The sequence below is a fragment of the Lottia gigantea genome (assembly GCF_000327385.1).
Source record: "Lottia gigantea unplaced genomic scaffold LOTGIsca_67, whole genome shotgun sequence".
NCBI classification, from domain to species: Eukaryota; Metazoa; Mollusca; class Gastropoda; family Lottiidae; genus Lottia; species Lottia gigantea.
Genome location: NW_008710284.1, coordinates 171,566 through 188,119, shown reverse-complemented (window position 1 = coordinate 188,119; position 16,554 = coordinate 171,566). Strand labels below are relative to the sequence as shown.

Sequence of the window (16,554 nt, the reverse complement as noted above, 5' to 3'; positions counted from 1 at the left end):
ACGTTATATTTCATTTACACTCAGGGTTCAAAGAGTAGAGACCAAACTTTCATTTGTTATTTTGACGAATGTTGAAGGAGCCCGTCTTTAGACCCCAAATGAAGTGGCTTTATTAAAAATAACAGCTGACAAAAAAACGAAAGGAAATGAAAGTTTGGTTTAATATTAATTTGACTGGGTTTTAATTAACCATTATATTTAAAATATCAGCCATCTTATAAAAATGGACAGGAGTTAACAAGGTAACAAATCTTGATGTTGAAATGAAAATTAAATACCCAATAATACAGTTGATATATCAATAATCACTGGTGTAACTTTATCACAACCACTTGCTGGCAAAATTAATTCTCTCTTCATTTCCTGGCTTAATTTACATTGTTATACAGGTCCAATCATGTTAGTAAAATGATACAATCAAATAAAAATAGGGCTTTTTCTCGAAAGGCTTTTTTCAATCAGATATCAATGCAAGTAATTTGTTTAAAACAACACTAATGTGAAAAATTCTAATCCCTTCACAAAATGAGAGCTTTGTTGGCGATTAAATCATAAATATAACATTGACGATGTCTTTTACTCCCCATTTTGTCATTCTTTAGACTAGATTTTTGGTTGATGGAATTGTCTTGCTACGAACTATAAGATGTTATAAGCCAGGAAAAGACCTGTTGTAGAGAAAATTAGCTGAGTCCATACATAGTGTCTTAATAGATTATAATTCAAGGAACCAGGGAAGATAATTCTAAAATTAAAATAAATCCTAAAACGTGTATATATTAGCTAACTTGTAGATTATTGAAATCAAACGAGACCTGGTCTATTGACTGTTTATCTTCAACACTATCTGGACAGAGTTCTGTTAATTTTAAACGTGCCAAGTCTAGATTATCCAGTGACTTAGATCGTGTTAGGGTACCCGTAGTTATCTTATTGGGAGAATTAGAGTTTGATTTTGAGATATGTTTCGGAGAAGAATTATCAAAATCAAGAGGAATGTCCGGTTCTTGCATGGAATGATATAGTCTTCCTGGAACATTGTAAGGTTTACGAAAACGTCTCAATCGAGAATTCCGTATCCTCATCAAACGACTATTTCGTGCTTCTTCTTCGAAAGAATTCAACTGATTTCTATAACTATTTCTCCAGTGAGACGAAACTGGTTCAAAATCATTATAACTTAAATGTCCGTTTGTGACTGCAGGCTGTAGTGAATATTTTCTACGAGGTTTATCCATGGTTACGCCTGTCACAAAGTCTGTATCAATCTGTATTATTTTCAGTCCATTCTGTTTAAGAACACAACTTTCGTTTTTATCAGTAAGATACGATTGACTGTGACTATGTTTTAATTCTTGTACGTATTCCTCACGGCTATTTGTAACACAACTCAGCATTCCCAGTTCATTAAGAGCCATGTCCAATTCGTTCAGCTCGGAAGCAAATGGCCGACAACAATAACATGATCTGCTCCCTCTCTTTAACTCTGGTGATTCCTGCCTACAAAATAAATAGAAATATTAGTGACATATCCAATGAAATCTAGTTTCAAAGTTTCAAATCAACAGATCTAAGCCAGTGTTCTTTCTAAGGATCATTGGGTGAAGGGGTCCACAGAACTTTTAAGGGTGTTTAGTTGACTCGTCTACATGTCAACCGATGTAAGCCAATCCCAAAATAACCATTTTACTTTGTTGTAGTTGATACAACTAGCCTGACAACTAGACGATTCAACATGTCAAGACGATCATCAGGCTCCTAATATTTCCAGACATCACCAACTTAGTCTACAGCAGCAAACTTCACGGTCCCCTCTGAGTCTGTGCCAATGTTGCCTACCCACATCCAACATGGAAAGGGGCAGTTAATAACAGAACAGGTCAGCAGGAAGAATAAACAACAAACGCATGAAGTGCTAAGCTGTCGGTCAACTTAAACTTCCATTATGGTCAAGCTATGATGGCCATAACATGGGACGATTTAGTTTGTTGCCAGGTTGGTGTTAATGGTTTTTTTTCTTAGAGCGCGCGAAATAGTACCATAATCAGGCAAATTCTATGACTTTCACGATGGAAATCAGTTTGATCAATGGCGGGACACTTTAGAAAGGATCTATCTGATTAGCTAAGTGAAAAACTACAATTTTCTTTGAATATTTACCGATACATTTTGATTTTCCCATGCCAAGTCATACCAAAACAAAACAAACTACGACCTTTACCCACAATCCACCATTTCACCTACAAATGTCAACTTCCGGCTGAGAAATTCAGTCAAATCGCCCTACAGAAATTTTTAATTTTAGAAAACGTTTCTTATGAAGTCGAAGCAACATATTTCCATTAATTTCCAAAAATATAACGGCTTAAATCTTGGAATAAAATACGTCAAATCGGTTTTGGTCGACACGTCTAGGGTCGAAGTGTCCCTGTAGCGGGAATGGATTCCAATTTAGAAAATGATTGTCTGCTAGCTTAGTTCTGTCAACTGGTTCCAAGAAACGGAATGGAGATATTGTCACCTTGGCATTGATTGGATCACAAATAGTAAAACTAGTAGCTCTTAGTAGAACACCGGCCCCCAGATCAATTGCCTGGCGAAGCCGGGGGTCTTTTGCAATTTGGTGATTTGGTACTTAGGCCTACCACTGGACTGGTGCATTCATATTTTTTAGGCTATACAGTTCTATGATCAGATACTGAAATGTCTGGCATCAGTGACAGTGATGTCAAAAGACTAATCACCCAGATAACAGGCTTTCAGGTGAGTACTGCATATCCTATATTGTCTGTTTTTTATTTTCTTTGCAGAGGAGAGATACAGGGCCTTAGCCCCCCCTGAAAAATTAAGATGACTTAAATGACTTGTTGAGACGCTATAGTTGAGCCCTCTTTCAAAAAATTTGCCTCAATCCTTAATTGTGAACCTAAGTTGTTATCCTTGTAAAATATAGTTGTTTTCATTACAGTCTGGTGTTCAAAGAGGGTTAAAAAGTTTTGAATTTTGATCAAAAATCACTGTCAAATATTAATTTTTTTCAGAAAGGGGACGAGAATTTTGAGCTGTGTTTACAGTTTGCTGTTAATAATTTTAAATACCACAGATTTCAGAGTGTTGATCCTACAAAAATAACTCGAAGACTTGATGGGTAGGTTTCTAGGCTAAGAATTATATTTCTGAAGTAGATCAGTGGTCTGAAGATAACTACTTGTCGAACTTCAGTAGGGACGCAGGATGAAATAGATCAGTTGTCTGAGGATCCTGTATTGTGAAACGCTGAGTAACAACATGTTTCAGGTTCTGTTTTAATATTTCTATTAATTAAAAGTATGTTTTATTTAAATCTGCTATCTTTCTGTGTTTCAGTATTGCTACGAAGTTTGCCGTCCATTCTCAAAAAGATAAATCTGACAAATTGAAGGAATTGATAGAAAAATTTCTACATCTTCCACTAACAAACAATTCTACTCAAACCAAGGTAAATAATTAAAATCTGTACAAGAAAGACAATTCCAGTAACCAAAAATCTGGCCCAAAGCATGACAAAATCTGGAGCAATAATTGTATAAGTAAACCAAGTACTAACAATCCGAACTGCAAAACAAAACCCGAAATCTAAAACAATTGATAGCAGTTAATCCTCAAAGGCAAAGTATCTTCAGGTGTTTCCAACAGAGTAAACATGGTCTGTTTACTGACACCCACTTTATAATTTGTTGAACTTAATGAATGATAATATTTTGTAGACTGATGCACATTACAGTGTCTTGTCTGTACTGTTAGATCTCTCTGATTGTCCTACAGAAACAGTTTTTACAGAAAAAAAACAAGTTACAGAAGGTTAGTTTATAGCTAAATATACTTTAAATGCAATGAAATTAATGGAGTTTTACATCCTACTTTTCTGCACCATGTGGGCTAATGAAGACGGGCAACGCGAGTGCAATGAGGGAAATTTTGTCAGGACAGCGGCATTAGCCTGCTCTTTTTCTACTTTCAACACTGTTAAGGGATCTTTAACGTGTACAGCCTGTAGACTGGGCCGTGGTTTATTGTCCCATCCGAACAACTAGGCGCTTTTTCCATGTCAGCCCTCTTACATGCCTCACTGACAGAGGGAAATTGGGTTGAAAATGTGAACTTATTGAAGATTAATATTGTATATTATATAGAGAGTAAAGAAGAAGAGTTTGATTGGGGAGAATATTTATTAGAGGGGGTTGACACAAGACGTTATTACTTCTCAGATACCTCCGTAAGTTTCTATAAATATCTCTTAGCTTATTATCAAACCTTTCTTAAAGGATTGTAAAGAGGTTTTCCTAATTTTTTATGTGTATTTCGGACACTGATATCATCAATATTGTGCTATTAAATTTTCCACCAGACATCTGTGGTATTGATGATGTCACTAATCTCAAAATATGTTTTATCACATAAGGCCCCTAGCGATAAGTGTCTTCATCAAACACTTAGTTTTAGTGATTATAAACTAAGAGTGTATCATTAAATATGTGTAATTTTGTTTAATTTGTAACGTTTAATTCGATAGGATGAGGAGGAGGAGGAGTCAGAAGAGGAGGAGTTAGCAGTAATCAACCAATCAGAATTAGAGACTGTAGCGGAAATAAGTGATGCTCGATGTACTCTAGATAAAGTGAAGGATTGGTTGGAGAGAAATCTTGTGGTACAGTATTGGATTGGTCGAGGAAATGAACAGGAATCCATCGGTCGTTTTCCAACCTCCAATCTTCATACCCATTGGTAAGATTGGCTATTTTCTTTTCTTTTTAGAATAAATAAACAAGTACTAACAATCTGAACCGCAAAATGAAACCTGAAATCCAAACAACATATTGGTCAAACATTGGAAGCAGTTAATGAACCTGGCTCCACCACTGTTTGGTTGGTTGCCAGGATTTTTACAGGGGGGCAATCCATGTTATCATTGCCCTCCTGTATCTACAGGCCTGGTGATAGGAATGATATGTTGAAAGGTTATTTTTAGGGAGAGATTCCAGGCTAGTGATAATCCCTTTCATGTGAGTAGAAACGAGTTTATAACAGAGAGTCAGCTGATACGAGAGATATTATGGTAGGTTATACTACGTCATTTAACGCTGAGTTATTGTAAAGCGCCTTATGTGATGAAGCGTATTTTGCAATATGTGACGTCAAACACTAAGCTATAGATGAATTGAGTTTGAGTGGAATTGCAGGAATCACAGACGTCTGATTGAAACTTGGTATGCTGTCAGTGTCTCCTGAAAATACAGAAAACCTCACTTTAAGTTTCGATTATCAAACACATAGTGGAATTGCAGGAATCACAGACGTCTGATTGACAATTGGAATGGTGTAAATTGATGATAACAGTGTCTCAGATACACATAAAAAAAATGCAGAAAACCTCTTTATGATCCCTTTTAGTCTCGCTTAATATCATGTATAAACTTGTTGAAATATTTTAGGATGTTATTGGGCGTAACAGAAACGTATCTATTTATTTTTGATGGAAGAAGGTACAGTGTGAATACTGATGTTTATCTTTCACATTTAACAGATGTAAGTTTTGTTCACTACCTTGGCTTTTGTCTACGGTGTTCAGTCAATTCATCTACAGTTAACTCGTCTTAATGTTACAACAATGCTGAATTTAAAAGTTGAATTAGAATAAATTGCCTTTATTTGGTGAAGAAATTCTCTTGTATTTAAAAGCTAGAATTTCATTTGATTTTTTTTTACCTTTCTTTCAGGAATGCCTGGATACGTGTCTTCAGAAATTTATTTGCTATGGAGACAAGATCGTGGCGTTGAACTCATTCTGTGAGGATGTACTAGAACAGACGCGTGACCTTCAGGATTTAACTCTGGTAACTCAGAGCTACCAGGCGTTTGTTGGAACTCTCACCCAATTCCTCCATGATTATCAGAAGAGATTGAGTGTGGAGCAGATCAAAGTTCGAGATCAATGTGAGTTGAAATGATCATTTATTTTGATTTCATGGGAGAGTAAATACATGATAGCTGGTGGCAGAATGAAAAAAAATGGAGTTTTATGTCCTGCTTTTCTGCACCATGTGTTCTAATGAAGACAGGCAACACTATGCAGGGTGTAATGAGGGAAATTTTGCAAGGACAGCGGCATTAGCCTTCTCTTTTTCAATTTCGAACTATTGAGGAATCTTTAACGTGCACAGTCTGTAGCACACTGGGTCTTGGTTTATTGTCCATCTGAACGATTAGACGCCTTCACCTATGTCAGCCCCTCTGACCTTATCAGTGTTGTTAATTATATTGAAAAATTGTAGGAAGGACTTTATTGTGGTCATATATTGAAGGTGGTTGCTTATCAGATTTTATTTTTGTGGACGATGGCCCAGATCGTTAGTACTTGGTGTTTTTTGATAGTGAGCTTAAATTTGTTATTTCAGTGGTACCCATGACGCTCAGTGTTTTAAGTGAAGATTTAGACCAGTGGTTTGAGAAAGTTGATCTGGTCTACTCTATATATATTACTGGTATCGCAGCTGCTGCTGAGCTAGACAGTAATATATTGAAAGTCTCACATCTTCTCAATGTCATGTTTAAAATGCTGATTGATCACGATACTTTAGGCAGCCAAGACAAAGATAAGGTAAGAGTTACTGCCCTTGATTTTACATATAACAATTATATATTGAGGTGTTTTATTTAAGAGTTATTGTCCTTGACTTTAAAGAATTGATATGACAAAAGTGACAATACTAGTTATTGCCCTTGTCTGCATAATACCATGAGTTATTGCCCTTGTCTGTATAATACCATGAGTTATTGCCCTTGTCTGTATAATACCATGAGTTATTGCCCATGTGTGAATAATAACATGAGTTATAGCCCTTGTCTGTATATATTTTAGCTAAGATTATTGTTGATTATGTGGATACAGACGTGTGAACCATACTTAACCATTCTGTCTGACTGGATCAACACAGGAAACCTGGAGGACCCACGAGAAGATTTTCTGATACAAAGGTTATTCTACCTTTTATTTAACAGCTGTCTGTCAGTGATGAAAGTTAAAGTCATCTGTTTGGTTAGCAGCTTAGTTAGGCCTGACAAAATTAAGACCCCATTTAGAGGACCTTAAAAGATCTTACTAGAGACTATGCAGATGAAACTTACATTTGAATCAGACCTGGATTTGTAATATCTTTGCTCGAATATCTTTTCTACTACTTTATCCTCTGCCATTTTAGGTTCAACACCATTAAAGAACGATAAGTCTCTCGTATGGGTTTTTATAATCCTGCTACGCAATACTCAACCCCACAGGGTTCAACACTAGAAGAGGTTAATTAGAGTCTTTGAAGGGGTTAAGTAATCCTTGTATTGCTTGAGATAGAATCCTTCTACTCTATCCTCTACCCCTCAGGGTTCAACACTAGAAAAAGTTGATAAATCTGGATTTTTTTCTTATAGAAACAAGACGGTACAATCATTTGACGAAACTTTCTGGGAGAGCGCCTTCGATCTGAGATTAAAGAGTAATATTGATATGAGTTCTTCTAAAATCAGTCAGGATATTGATATCAGTGACGCCACGACCATTCCCAAATTCCTGAAACCAGTTCTCAAAGAGGTTGTATTGACAGGCAAATCCATGGAACTTCTGATGAGTATGGGGAAAGCTGAAAGTGTTTTGAAAATGAGTGGATCAGGTAAAGCTTGAGTTGTATCTTGGAGCTGAAAAGCTTATTTTCTCTGCTATTTAAAGGAAGAAAGCTTGTTTTTCTGTGTAATCTTTAAGCATCGCCTTGATCCCAGCGGAGGAGCTTACTTTTAATTGTCTTTGAGATTTTTTTGGTCTGTAACCGCATTTGTTAGAATAGATTTCTAGAAATTGAATTCTAGTTCCTTATAGAATATCTTTTTTTCCTTCTGACCAATGTTTTTGCTTTTTCTAGATTTCGATCAGAAGAGTCTGTATCAAATCTTCATCAACAATTTAGTCGAGATACTGGGAACTAATTCAACCTCAGAAACAGTAGAGGCAACACCAAGGGACATTACTCTTGCTCGACAACCAAATTCGCAATATGGAGGGGCAACATCAAGTCCAACAGGAGGGTCAGTAACTCCTTCCAGGCAACTGTCAGCATGGGAAATGGAAGAATATTTAAAAACCAAGGGGGTGTTTGATCCTCTTCTTGCCATTAATTTTCAAGAAATCATCAACGAGGTTAAGACGTCGGCCATTTTACCTGCCGTCAAGAAAGAGGATGATCTTAGGTGAGAAAAATTTGCATTCACCAGTTGCGTATGATTGCGAGTAAAAATGTTAGTCACAGGTTTCGAACGCTACTCTCGTGCTACTAGTGTGGTAATTGCAAGACAATGATTTGGATTTTTTGACTTAGAAAACGTAGGAGGAATTTGTAACATAAGAAATTACAATCAAGTTTGGCTACAGGCATGATGATAGGTTTACTATTGACTTGGAGACTTCCAAATTTTTGAGAGGTATCGAATACAGCATTATTGGTTCTCTAATATAAATTCCATTGTTTTTCAGTGTTTTAAAGACGTTAGATCTAGACAGTCTACAGCCTCTAGAAATCGTTCTACAGAAATGTCTGTACCCGTATATACAGGACAGATACGCGGAGGTCTGTCCCGAACTCATCCTTATAGTTAAAAACCAACACAATTTACTCCAACATTTAACAGACATGAGGGTACGTTTATTGTTTTTAATTATGTCCCTTGTTTCTATTTCTGACTCTATCACACTAGTCTCTCAAGAAATAACTATGTGAATCGCTAAACGAAGACTGAATCCATACAACATAATGGCAAAACATTAGTAGCAGCTAATGAAGTACATCAATCAATCTTCTTATGGTCTTTTTGTGAAACAGGGCTTAGAATGGCACATGATTGTCTGCTATAAATAGCTTGATAGGTCACCAGTACGTGAACTTGGTATAAATCTCGTTAGATTACAATGAAGACCTACAAAAAAAATAATAACGAAACAAAATTGTAATGTAATTGTTAGTTGATTGTGTTCTTTATATTTTACAGAGTTTTTTTTTCATGGAAGCAGGTGATACTATGTATGAATTTTACTCCAATCTTTTTGACAGGGTAAGTATCAACATTCTAGAGAAACCATCTTCACAATGTCAAGCTATTACGAACTCTGTAATATACCTTGACATCTTTATCATTTAATCTTCACAATGTAAAGCTATTACAAACTCCATCTAATACCTTGACATCTTTAGGCACTATTCTTGTATCATATTTGATATTTCAGATCAAGAAACATGAAGAATGGCGTGATGAATCTATTTTAAGTTTAATGTTAGAAGATGCCTTAGAATCTCATTTTTCACATTGTACCCACAGGTTCGTACATTTCTAGAAAAAATAACTCTGACTGTTGATTTCCAGCCTGAATAAAATTAGACCAAACTTTCGTTCGTTTTTTTATTAGCTTTTATTGGCTTTATATAGCAACTTCAGTTACGATCTAATGACAGCGCTGGAGAGGGTAGAAATTTGATTGGTTAAAGCAGACGTCATCGAAATTTATCCTAATAATTTGAATTTTGTTTAACATGTCTGATTATTGTTATATTTTGTGGGATTTTTTGCAGACTGAGCGTAGAAGTGCGACCCCCAACAGAAAATGACCGATCTCCCATAGCTCTGACAGATTGTATTATACTACACTATCAGGTAAATACTACTGGTTTTATTTTTTTTATTAATTCTTTTGATAAGGTGTTTAGCTTGTAAATAGTAAGTCATAACGTTGAGTCAACATTGTTGGCAGTGTTTCTGTCGAGGGCTCTGATTGGCTGTTTCATATCATGGAGTATTTCACCAGACCTAGCACTCGTCAAAATTATAGTATATAGCAGTACAGGTATAGGTAGGTAGAGGATAAGTTAACGTTCGCTTCCAGTGGATACTGATATCGCAAAATAAACATAACACTTGCCCCTTGTATGCATTTGTGGGTATACTATTGTAGTATAAGGTTCTATAAGAAAAACTCTCTTATAGAAGCACTAACCTAGGTCACAAGTAGAGACTATTGATTTCAGCATTGGAATACATTAATTTGATAAGAAATTACCTACTTCTGGAGAGATTTACAAGATAAACAAATAATTCAGAAATGTTAAGCAATTGTTTCAGGGAGTTAATGAAAGGGGATCTATTTGTATAATGGAAAAATAGTACTTTATAGCATAACACTGAACGCTTGTCTATATTTGTAGGTACCATGGCCAGCTAGTTTGGTAATCAGTCAGAAGTATCAGGCCAGATATAATGAAATATTCTCCTTCTTATTACAAATCAAACGAGCTCAATATTCACTGGAACAACTCAATTTTAAAGGTACTGTATCTAATTTATTATCCAGTATTTGAAATATTAAAACAGAACCTGAAACATGTTGTTACTCAGAGTGTCATGCTGTGTGATCTTCAGACAACTAAAACAGAACCTGAAACATGTCATTACTTAGAACAGTTTGTAACAGAGGGTAACTAATGTACAGCTGGTCCTTGGTCAAACCATAACAACTAAGGATAACAACTACAGTTCTCAAGGATCCTGTCTACCAGCTGGTCCTTGGTCAAACCATAACAACTAAGGATAACAACTACAGTTCTCAAGGATCCTGTCTACCAGCTGGTCCTTGGGCAAACTCTTGGTAATGATTTTACATGAATAACAATTAGGTTCTCAAGAATACTTTCTACCAGCTGGTCCCTTTTGGACTTTTTTTGCTGGCAGGTTGGCAGAATAGGAAGAGAGCCAACACCAGAGCAATATTTTGTACAAGAAGCAATTATTTTTCCCACGAAACTATTTGCTCCAAATTTTCCTAACTTCTTTATATCTTACAGATTTGGAGAGGAAGAATTTATTGAAATCGTTTAGTTTAAGTCCAATGAAAGATCAACCCGCCTCAGATACAGAATTATCTACCTCTGCTAAAATTCATCAAATGCAGATATTCCGATTCAATTTACTGTATTTTGTAAATAGTTTTAACAACTACATCATGACTAGGGTAAGATTTTTATCCACGTCTGCCTATTTTTCTTGTTCTAACCTCGAAGAAAACAATTTATAACTTGTATGCCAGTACTCAGGCTTTATTTTGGGGGCAGATGAGCTTATTTTATCACCCTATAAAAGCAGATTTTAAAATAACTGGCCCACACTTCTAACCATGGTATATCAGCTAGTAAAACTCCCTTCATTTCATATTATTTTATCACCCTATAAAAGCAGATTTGAAAATAACTGGCCCACACTTCCAACCATGGTATATCAGCTAGTTTCATTTGATATGATTTGTATTCAATATTACAGATTTTATCAAGTACAGTACTAGAATTTGAAAAGAATATGAAGAAAGCTGGTGATTTAGACGAGATAATTGCCGCCCATATTGACTATCTTCATGTGACGTATCATCGCTGTTTACTGGACCCCAGTCTAGGTCCTCTCAAATACGCCATTTGTAAAGTTCTCAACTTGGTCCTCGTCTTCCAGAATTACTGGGAACAAGGTGCCGAAGAAATCAGGTCGGTTTATCCTTAGTTTTTCTGTAGTTTAGGGATGACATTTGTCAATTTTGATGAAGTGATAGGGGTCGAAAGTTGACTCCAAACCAAACAGACTCTCAGAAGCACTGGTGGTGCCATTATAATTTTTTATACGTCCACATAAAAAATATGCAGTGAATATTGGTGTAACCCATGTCCATCCGTCCACAATTGCTTGTAAACACCTTGACCAATTTTGAGGAATCTTTGAAATTGTTTATCATCAAAAGTGTGAAAGATGTCTGAATATTTCATACTGGTGATTGTTACTGTACTGTCAAATATTCATGTTTTTATTTGTATTTTCAGTGGCAATGCTATAGAAGAGATGGACACGACGTTTTCGAGATGTGTTAGATTTCTGACATCCTTTCTCAATTCTGTTGTAAAAAGAGGATCTTTCCCTCACTGTAAGTTAGTTTCGTCTTTTCTATAACCCTCCCGATCACAAGGGTGTACCAATATTGCAATGGTAATTTCCTGGCCCTAGAGCCATCTTCAAGAAAGAGTCATTTCTACAACGATTACAATTTAGGTTCACGAGGATCCTGCCTACTAGCTGGTCCTAGGGAAAACCTCTTGGCATTGATTTTACAAGCTGGTCCTTGGCATTGATTTTTACAAGGATAACAACTTTGGTTCACAAAGATCCTTTCCACCAGCTGTTCCTTGGCCAAACGTCTTATTCGTACCCATTTACAGCAGGGTTCACAGGAAAGATGACTTCTTCGAGGTCACCAGAGCATGTGTTTAATATAACCAAGCTAAGGTACATCAAATTGTAACGTTATGTAAACTCGTTTAAGTTTGTAATCTCAAAATCAAATTGTAAATTCATCTTCTTGTTTCAAGGTGTAAAACATATTCTTTATCTTTTTCAGTGGAGTTTTTGGCATTTCAAATGCAATCTTTGTTGAAAACTGTGGGTAATATGTGAGTTGATTTTAATTTGGTTGGCATGGAAATTTGGAAACAATGTGCTATGTGTGAAACTGTCTGTTGTAAGTTGTGAACGCACACGGACCTAAGCTGAAACAGTATAGCAGAGATTTTTTTTGTGACCCAGTAAAGTGTGACAGAGCAGCCAAGAGTTATGATTTGGTGACCAAGATTTTTAATGGTGCACAAACGAGAAAGGTTAATTTGACAAACATTCAATGGCAGTCGTTTAACCCTATAACTGAAGTGACTATATTAAACATAAAAGCTAATAAAAAATAAGGAAGTTTAAGAGTAATTTTAATTAGACTGCATCTAACTTGCTCATCATGATAGTCAATTTTGGAGCTGGGGGTGATGTTTCAAAACTTTTAGCAAAATAAGCAAGAAGAATTTCACTAAATACATTTTATTACATGATCTATTTCAAATCACAAACTCAAATTCTGTCTCGTCAAAATCATTTACTTGGAACATTTCGTCTTTGGAGCTGAACTTGGCAGGATTTGCTGGAATCACATTACTATCAGGCACTTTAGAACATGGTGTCTTAGGGTCACTGAATACCTTTCTCCCGGAGATAGACGGCACTAACTTAGAGTTGGAATTCAAGATATATGAAGCGTCAGATGAGAACACTTGAGACTCGGCTGTTTGAGAACGAAAACTTTTCGGATCTTTTTCATTCTGAGTTTGCGAAAAATTAAAATTGTCTCGTGCATTTTTATTATAATTTGGCCCAGGTCGAAGGTCACTGTCAAGGTTATCGAAATTTAGAGAGTCGTCATCTGGTATATAAAATTCAGAATCATCATCCTGACTGGTGTCTGTAAAAGTCTCCCATTTAGATTTCTTTTGAGTCACAATGTTTGAAATTTTGGTCTTGTGAGCTTGAGAACTGGAGGAAACATTAGATTTTCCAAAAGCTGCATAATCAGCATTCAAACTGTTTGAAATTTTAGAGTGTTCGTAAACCACCTTTGGAATGTTATTCATTGTCTTGGAAACTGACTCCTCGCAGTCTTCCTCCAAAAATGAATCCAGTAAATTAAAGTTTGGCTTTACAATTTTTGTTTCGTGGGGGACATACATTTTAGATTCTTGTGAACACTCAAGAGTATTTTCCAGATTTTGTGAAAATTATCCCATTTTGTCCTTTTAGCAGGTTTCGAGCTCAAACAAGCCGATGGAAGCCCTTTCATGTTACAATCAGAACTTTGGTCAAATTCACTGAAGCCTTCCACAGAATTTCCATCATTGTTATTTTGGGTCTGATCCTTCCATCTTGAATTTCTGTCTCTGTTGCTTCTCTCTCTAGGATAGGGTTGATATTGCTTATAACTATCCCTGAAACAAAAACAGCAAAATTGTCAATTATTTTTTAGCTCTATCTAGAAAGAATTGTTGCTTGAATGAAAAAATCCAGATACCTTTTCAGCTCTGACAACCATGCTGAGAATACAAATTACTTACTACATTTGCTTCTTAAATCTTAAATCAGTCAGACGTCTGTGGTTCTTACAGTTACATTAAAACTTTTATAAGTTTGAAGACGTCACTATCGCAAAAGCTGTTATTGATGCTATCAGTTTCCCTGATACACATAAAACAAAATTTGGAAAACCTCTTTACAATCTTTTTAATAAAATACCATATAGTTTGAACTGCTACATTAAGACCTACCGTTGATGTTTTCTGTATTGTTTGTTGACAGTATTGTACTGGACTCTATCTGTGGTGTATTGACTATCATCTTCCCTCTCAACATCATCACCATCTTCATTAATCAGAGGTTCTACATATTTCTCCCACTTACTACTAGTACTGTTCTGTATGTTCTCTTCTACTTCACTAGAATCTATCTGAATCCAAATATCGTAATTTTAAATATCACACCACTCTCTTATTTCACCCAAACGAGAAACTTTTTGGTTGAAAGACTTTCTGTCAAGGAAAACGACTGGCTGTATTTGCTGGCGCATAATCCAATCAAATCGCTGCATTTACAAAATTATATGATGCAGTTAAGGTATAAGACGCAATTCAAATAGCTTGACCATTGTGTCAGTTGTGAAAAAATATCTTAACTTGAGTATAGATAGATACCTGAAAACGTTGAAAATGTACATCCCCCTCTTCAACTATTTTAGCACTCACAATCCTCTCTTCTTGGTTAGACTCTAGTTCACCTCGTAATGTATTTAGATTCTGTACATGTTTACGACAATCAGCACCACTACCTCGTCCATATACCTATAATAAATATTGATTAATTAAAATTTCTAGAACCAACAAACCGTAACACAAAGAATTTTTTGTTCCTTAAACTATTTTTATTCTAAAAAGGTGACAGAAAACTTACTCTAAGAACAGACTGTTTCTCTCCACATAATTTACAACTCCATTTTAAAACTTTCTTTACTTGCTGAACTTGGAATGTTTTACACTGGTGACATTGTAACACGTGGAATTCTTGGGGCATCTTTAAGTCAACCAGAAACTCTGGAAAATTATAGCTTTTTGGTAGGACTACACATGACCTTTTCGGAAAAAAACTGCAAAGGAACAGCGATTAATCAACTTTCATAAAGTGACATCGATAAAGTGGTTTGTTTTTGTTTACAAATCTTACTTCCGTTGAGATTTCCCGCGGATTGTCTAAAAATTAGATTTATGCTCCTCAGAAAGTAAGAAACGAAAATTACAGAATGATATATAAAGATTCCTATATTTTTGATTTAAGCTTTGAACACTTGTTAATTTAGTACTGACAAGAAAGGTGATTTTCTACCACAGTTTCATTGCGATAGGAAGTAATTGTAAAAAAAAGGAAATTAATTGTAGTCTGAGTAACTAAATTTCAGATGAATTACTTCCCTTGATATCAGTGGCGCTTTAGTGAAACGAAGGCGCCATGTTTGGACGGCCATGATTTGAAAGCATGTGAATTTTCGTGATTGATTTCTGTTATAATAATGTTGCAGAATGCAGAGAATGCAGGCATTGGTTTTTCAGAGTAAGTAAGTGTTGAATTTCATTCATTCTTTCGCTCGATTCGCCTGTAGTCCTCTCCTGACCACATGCAGCCATTTTAGGTCAAGCACGTGCAATTTCGCGAGCTTTCCAGCACACAGCCCAGCTGCTTTAGCATTACATGTTCAATGGTTTTATATTTCAGAGATTGATATGCTGGAAGAATTTGTTTGCTGAAGAAGAGATGACATGATAAAATGAAATAGGTTTTGAAATTATAATGGTTTTTACCACAGGTATCTATTTTTATTTCCAAATAGAGTTGACACCTCTCAACCAAATTAGAGCCTCCCCCATCCATTGCTTTTTATTGGGAACTGAGAGCGGATGCCTGTGGGGATTGCTATTATTACAGGTAAAGTATAAGTCAAAGATTCTGTCCTGGCTTGTCTCTACATTATCAGGTCAATTCAGTGCTGAAATCTAGGATGTAAAACTCCAAATCATTTCGTTATATTTAATTATTTCATAAATTTTATTTGTGTTATTTCATAGAATATATTTACAGTGCAATGTTCCACAAATACAGCTTGACTTGAAGCTTATTTATTCATTCATCTTTTCCATATTCTGTCAGTCTATCCAGTGGATGAATGAAATGAGAAGTTTGAAATGGACAGGAAGAGGGTATATTTACAATAGAAGAATTTGAGATACACCAGAGTTTTTCCATTCGATTTCCAACATATAACATTGATAAAGATAAATACTTGATACCAATCTATTTACTTTGTCTTGAAGATTTGAGTTTGTTTGAATTTTAAAATGGAGTTTCTAGGAATTGAGCTGAATTTTTCTTAGATTCTCACATTTAGAACTGGGTTGTTTTAGATGTAAGTTGATGTTTGGATCCTTACAGAAAGCACTGTTCATTGTATTTTTATTTAGATTATCAATGGCTAAAATTTAGAATTTGATATTGGCTGATGGAATTTTGTTCTTGATATTAACATCCAACAAAAGG

General features: G+C 35.5%; 3 protein-coding genes across 3 annotated transcripts; 1 reads left to right on the top strand and 2 right to left on the bottom strand.

The window, feature by feature from the left end:
* Positions 1-733: 733 nt before the first annotated feature.
* On the bottom strand, positions 734-1,737 carry LOTGIDRAFT_235581 (hypothetical protein; the record flags this gene model as incomplete). Its single annotated transcript, XM_009064992.1, has 2 exons — positions 734-1,500; positions 1,691-1,737. The coding sequence occupies 2 exons, from the start codon at positions 1,735-1,737 to the stop codon at positions 780-782; spliced, it is 768 nt and encodes a 255-aa protein (XP_009063240.1). The 3' UTR covers positions 734-779.
* Positions 1,738-2,472: 735 nt separating this feature from the next.
* LOTGIDRAFT_235580 (hypothetical protein) lies at positions 2,473-12,847 on the top strand. Its single transcript, XM_009064991.1, has 22 exons — positions 2,473-2,763; positions 3,042-3,148; positions 3,367-3,478; positions 3,747-3,840; positions 4,173-4,255; positions 4,553-4,764; positions 5,009-5,095; positions 5,472-5,565; positions 5,757-5,973; positions 6,435-6,637; positions 6,899-7,014; positions 7,462-7,700; positions 7,947-8,271; positions 8,555-8,717; positions 9,067-9,129; positions 9,302-9,393; positions 9,645-9,726; positions 10,275-10,395; positions 10,911-11,077; positions 11,383-11,597; positions 11,928-12,028; positions 12,500-12,847. The coding sequence occupies exons 1-22, from the start codon at positions 2,704-2,706 to the stop codon at positions 12,553-12,555; spliced, it is 3,009 nt and encodes a 1,002-aa protein (XP_009063239.1). The 5' UTR covers positions 2,473-2,703; the 3' UTR covers positions 12,556-12,847.
* Positions 12,848-14,738: 1,891 nt separating this feature from the next.
* Positions 14,739-15,036, bottom strand: LOTGIDRAFT_69762 (hypothetical protein; the record flags this gene model as incomplete). The annotated part of the gene is made up of 2 exons (XM_009064962.1): positions 14,739-14,810; positions 14,920-15,036. Coding segments are annotated over 2 exons (189 nt in total), but the record flags the coding sequence as incomplete, so codon positions are not given.
* Positions 15,037-16,554: the final 1,518 nt, after the last annotated feature.

Coding starts and splice junctions, on each gene's coding strand:
- LOTGIDRAFT_235580 (XM_009064991.1), top strand. CDS start 2,704: ATGTCTGGCATCAGTGACAGTGATGTCAAAAGACTAATCACCCAGATA. Junction 3,479..3,746: donor ACAATTCTACTCAAACCAAG/GTAAATAATTAA, acceptor AATATTTTGTAG/ACTGATGCACATTACAGTGT. Junction 8,272..8,554: donor AAGAAAGAGGATGATCTTAG/GTGAGAAAAATT, acceptor ATTGTTTTTCAG/TGTTTTAAAGACGTTAGATC.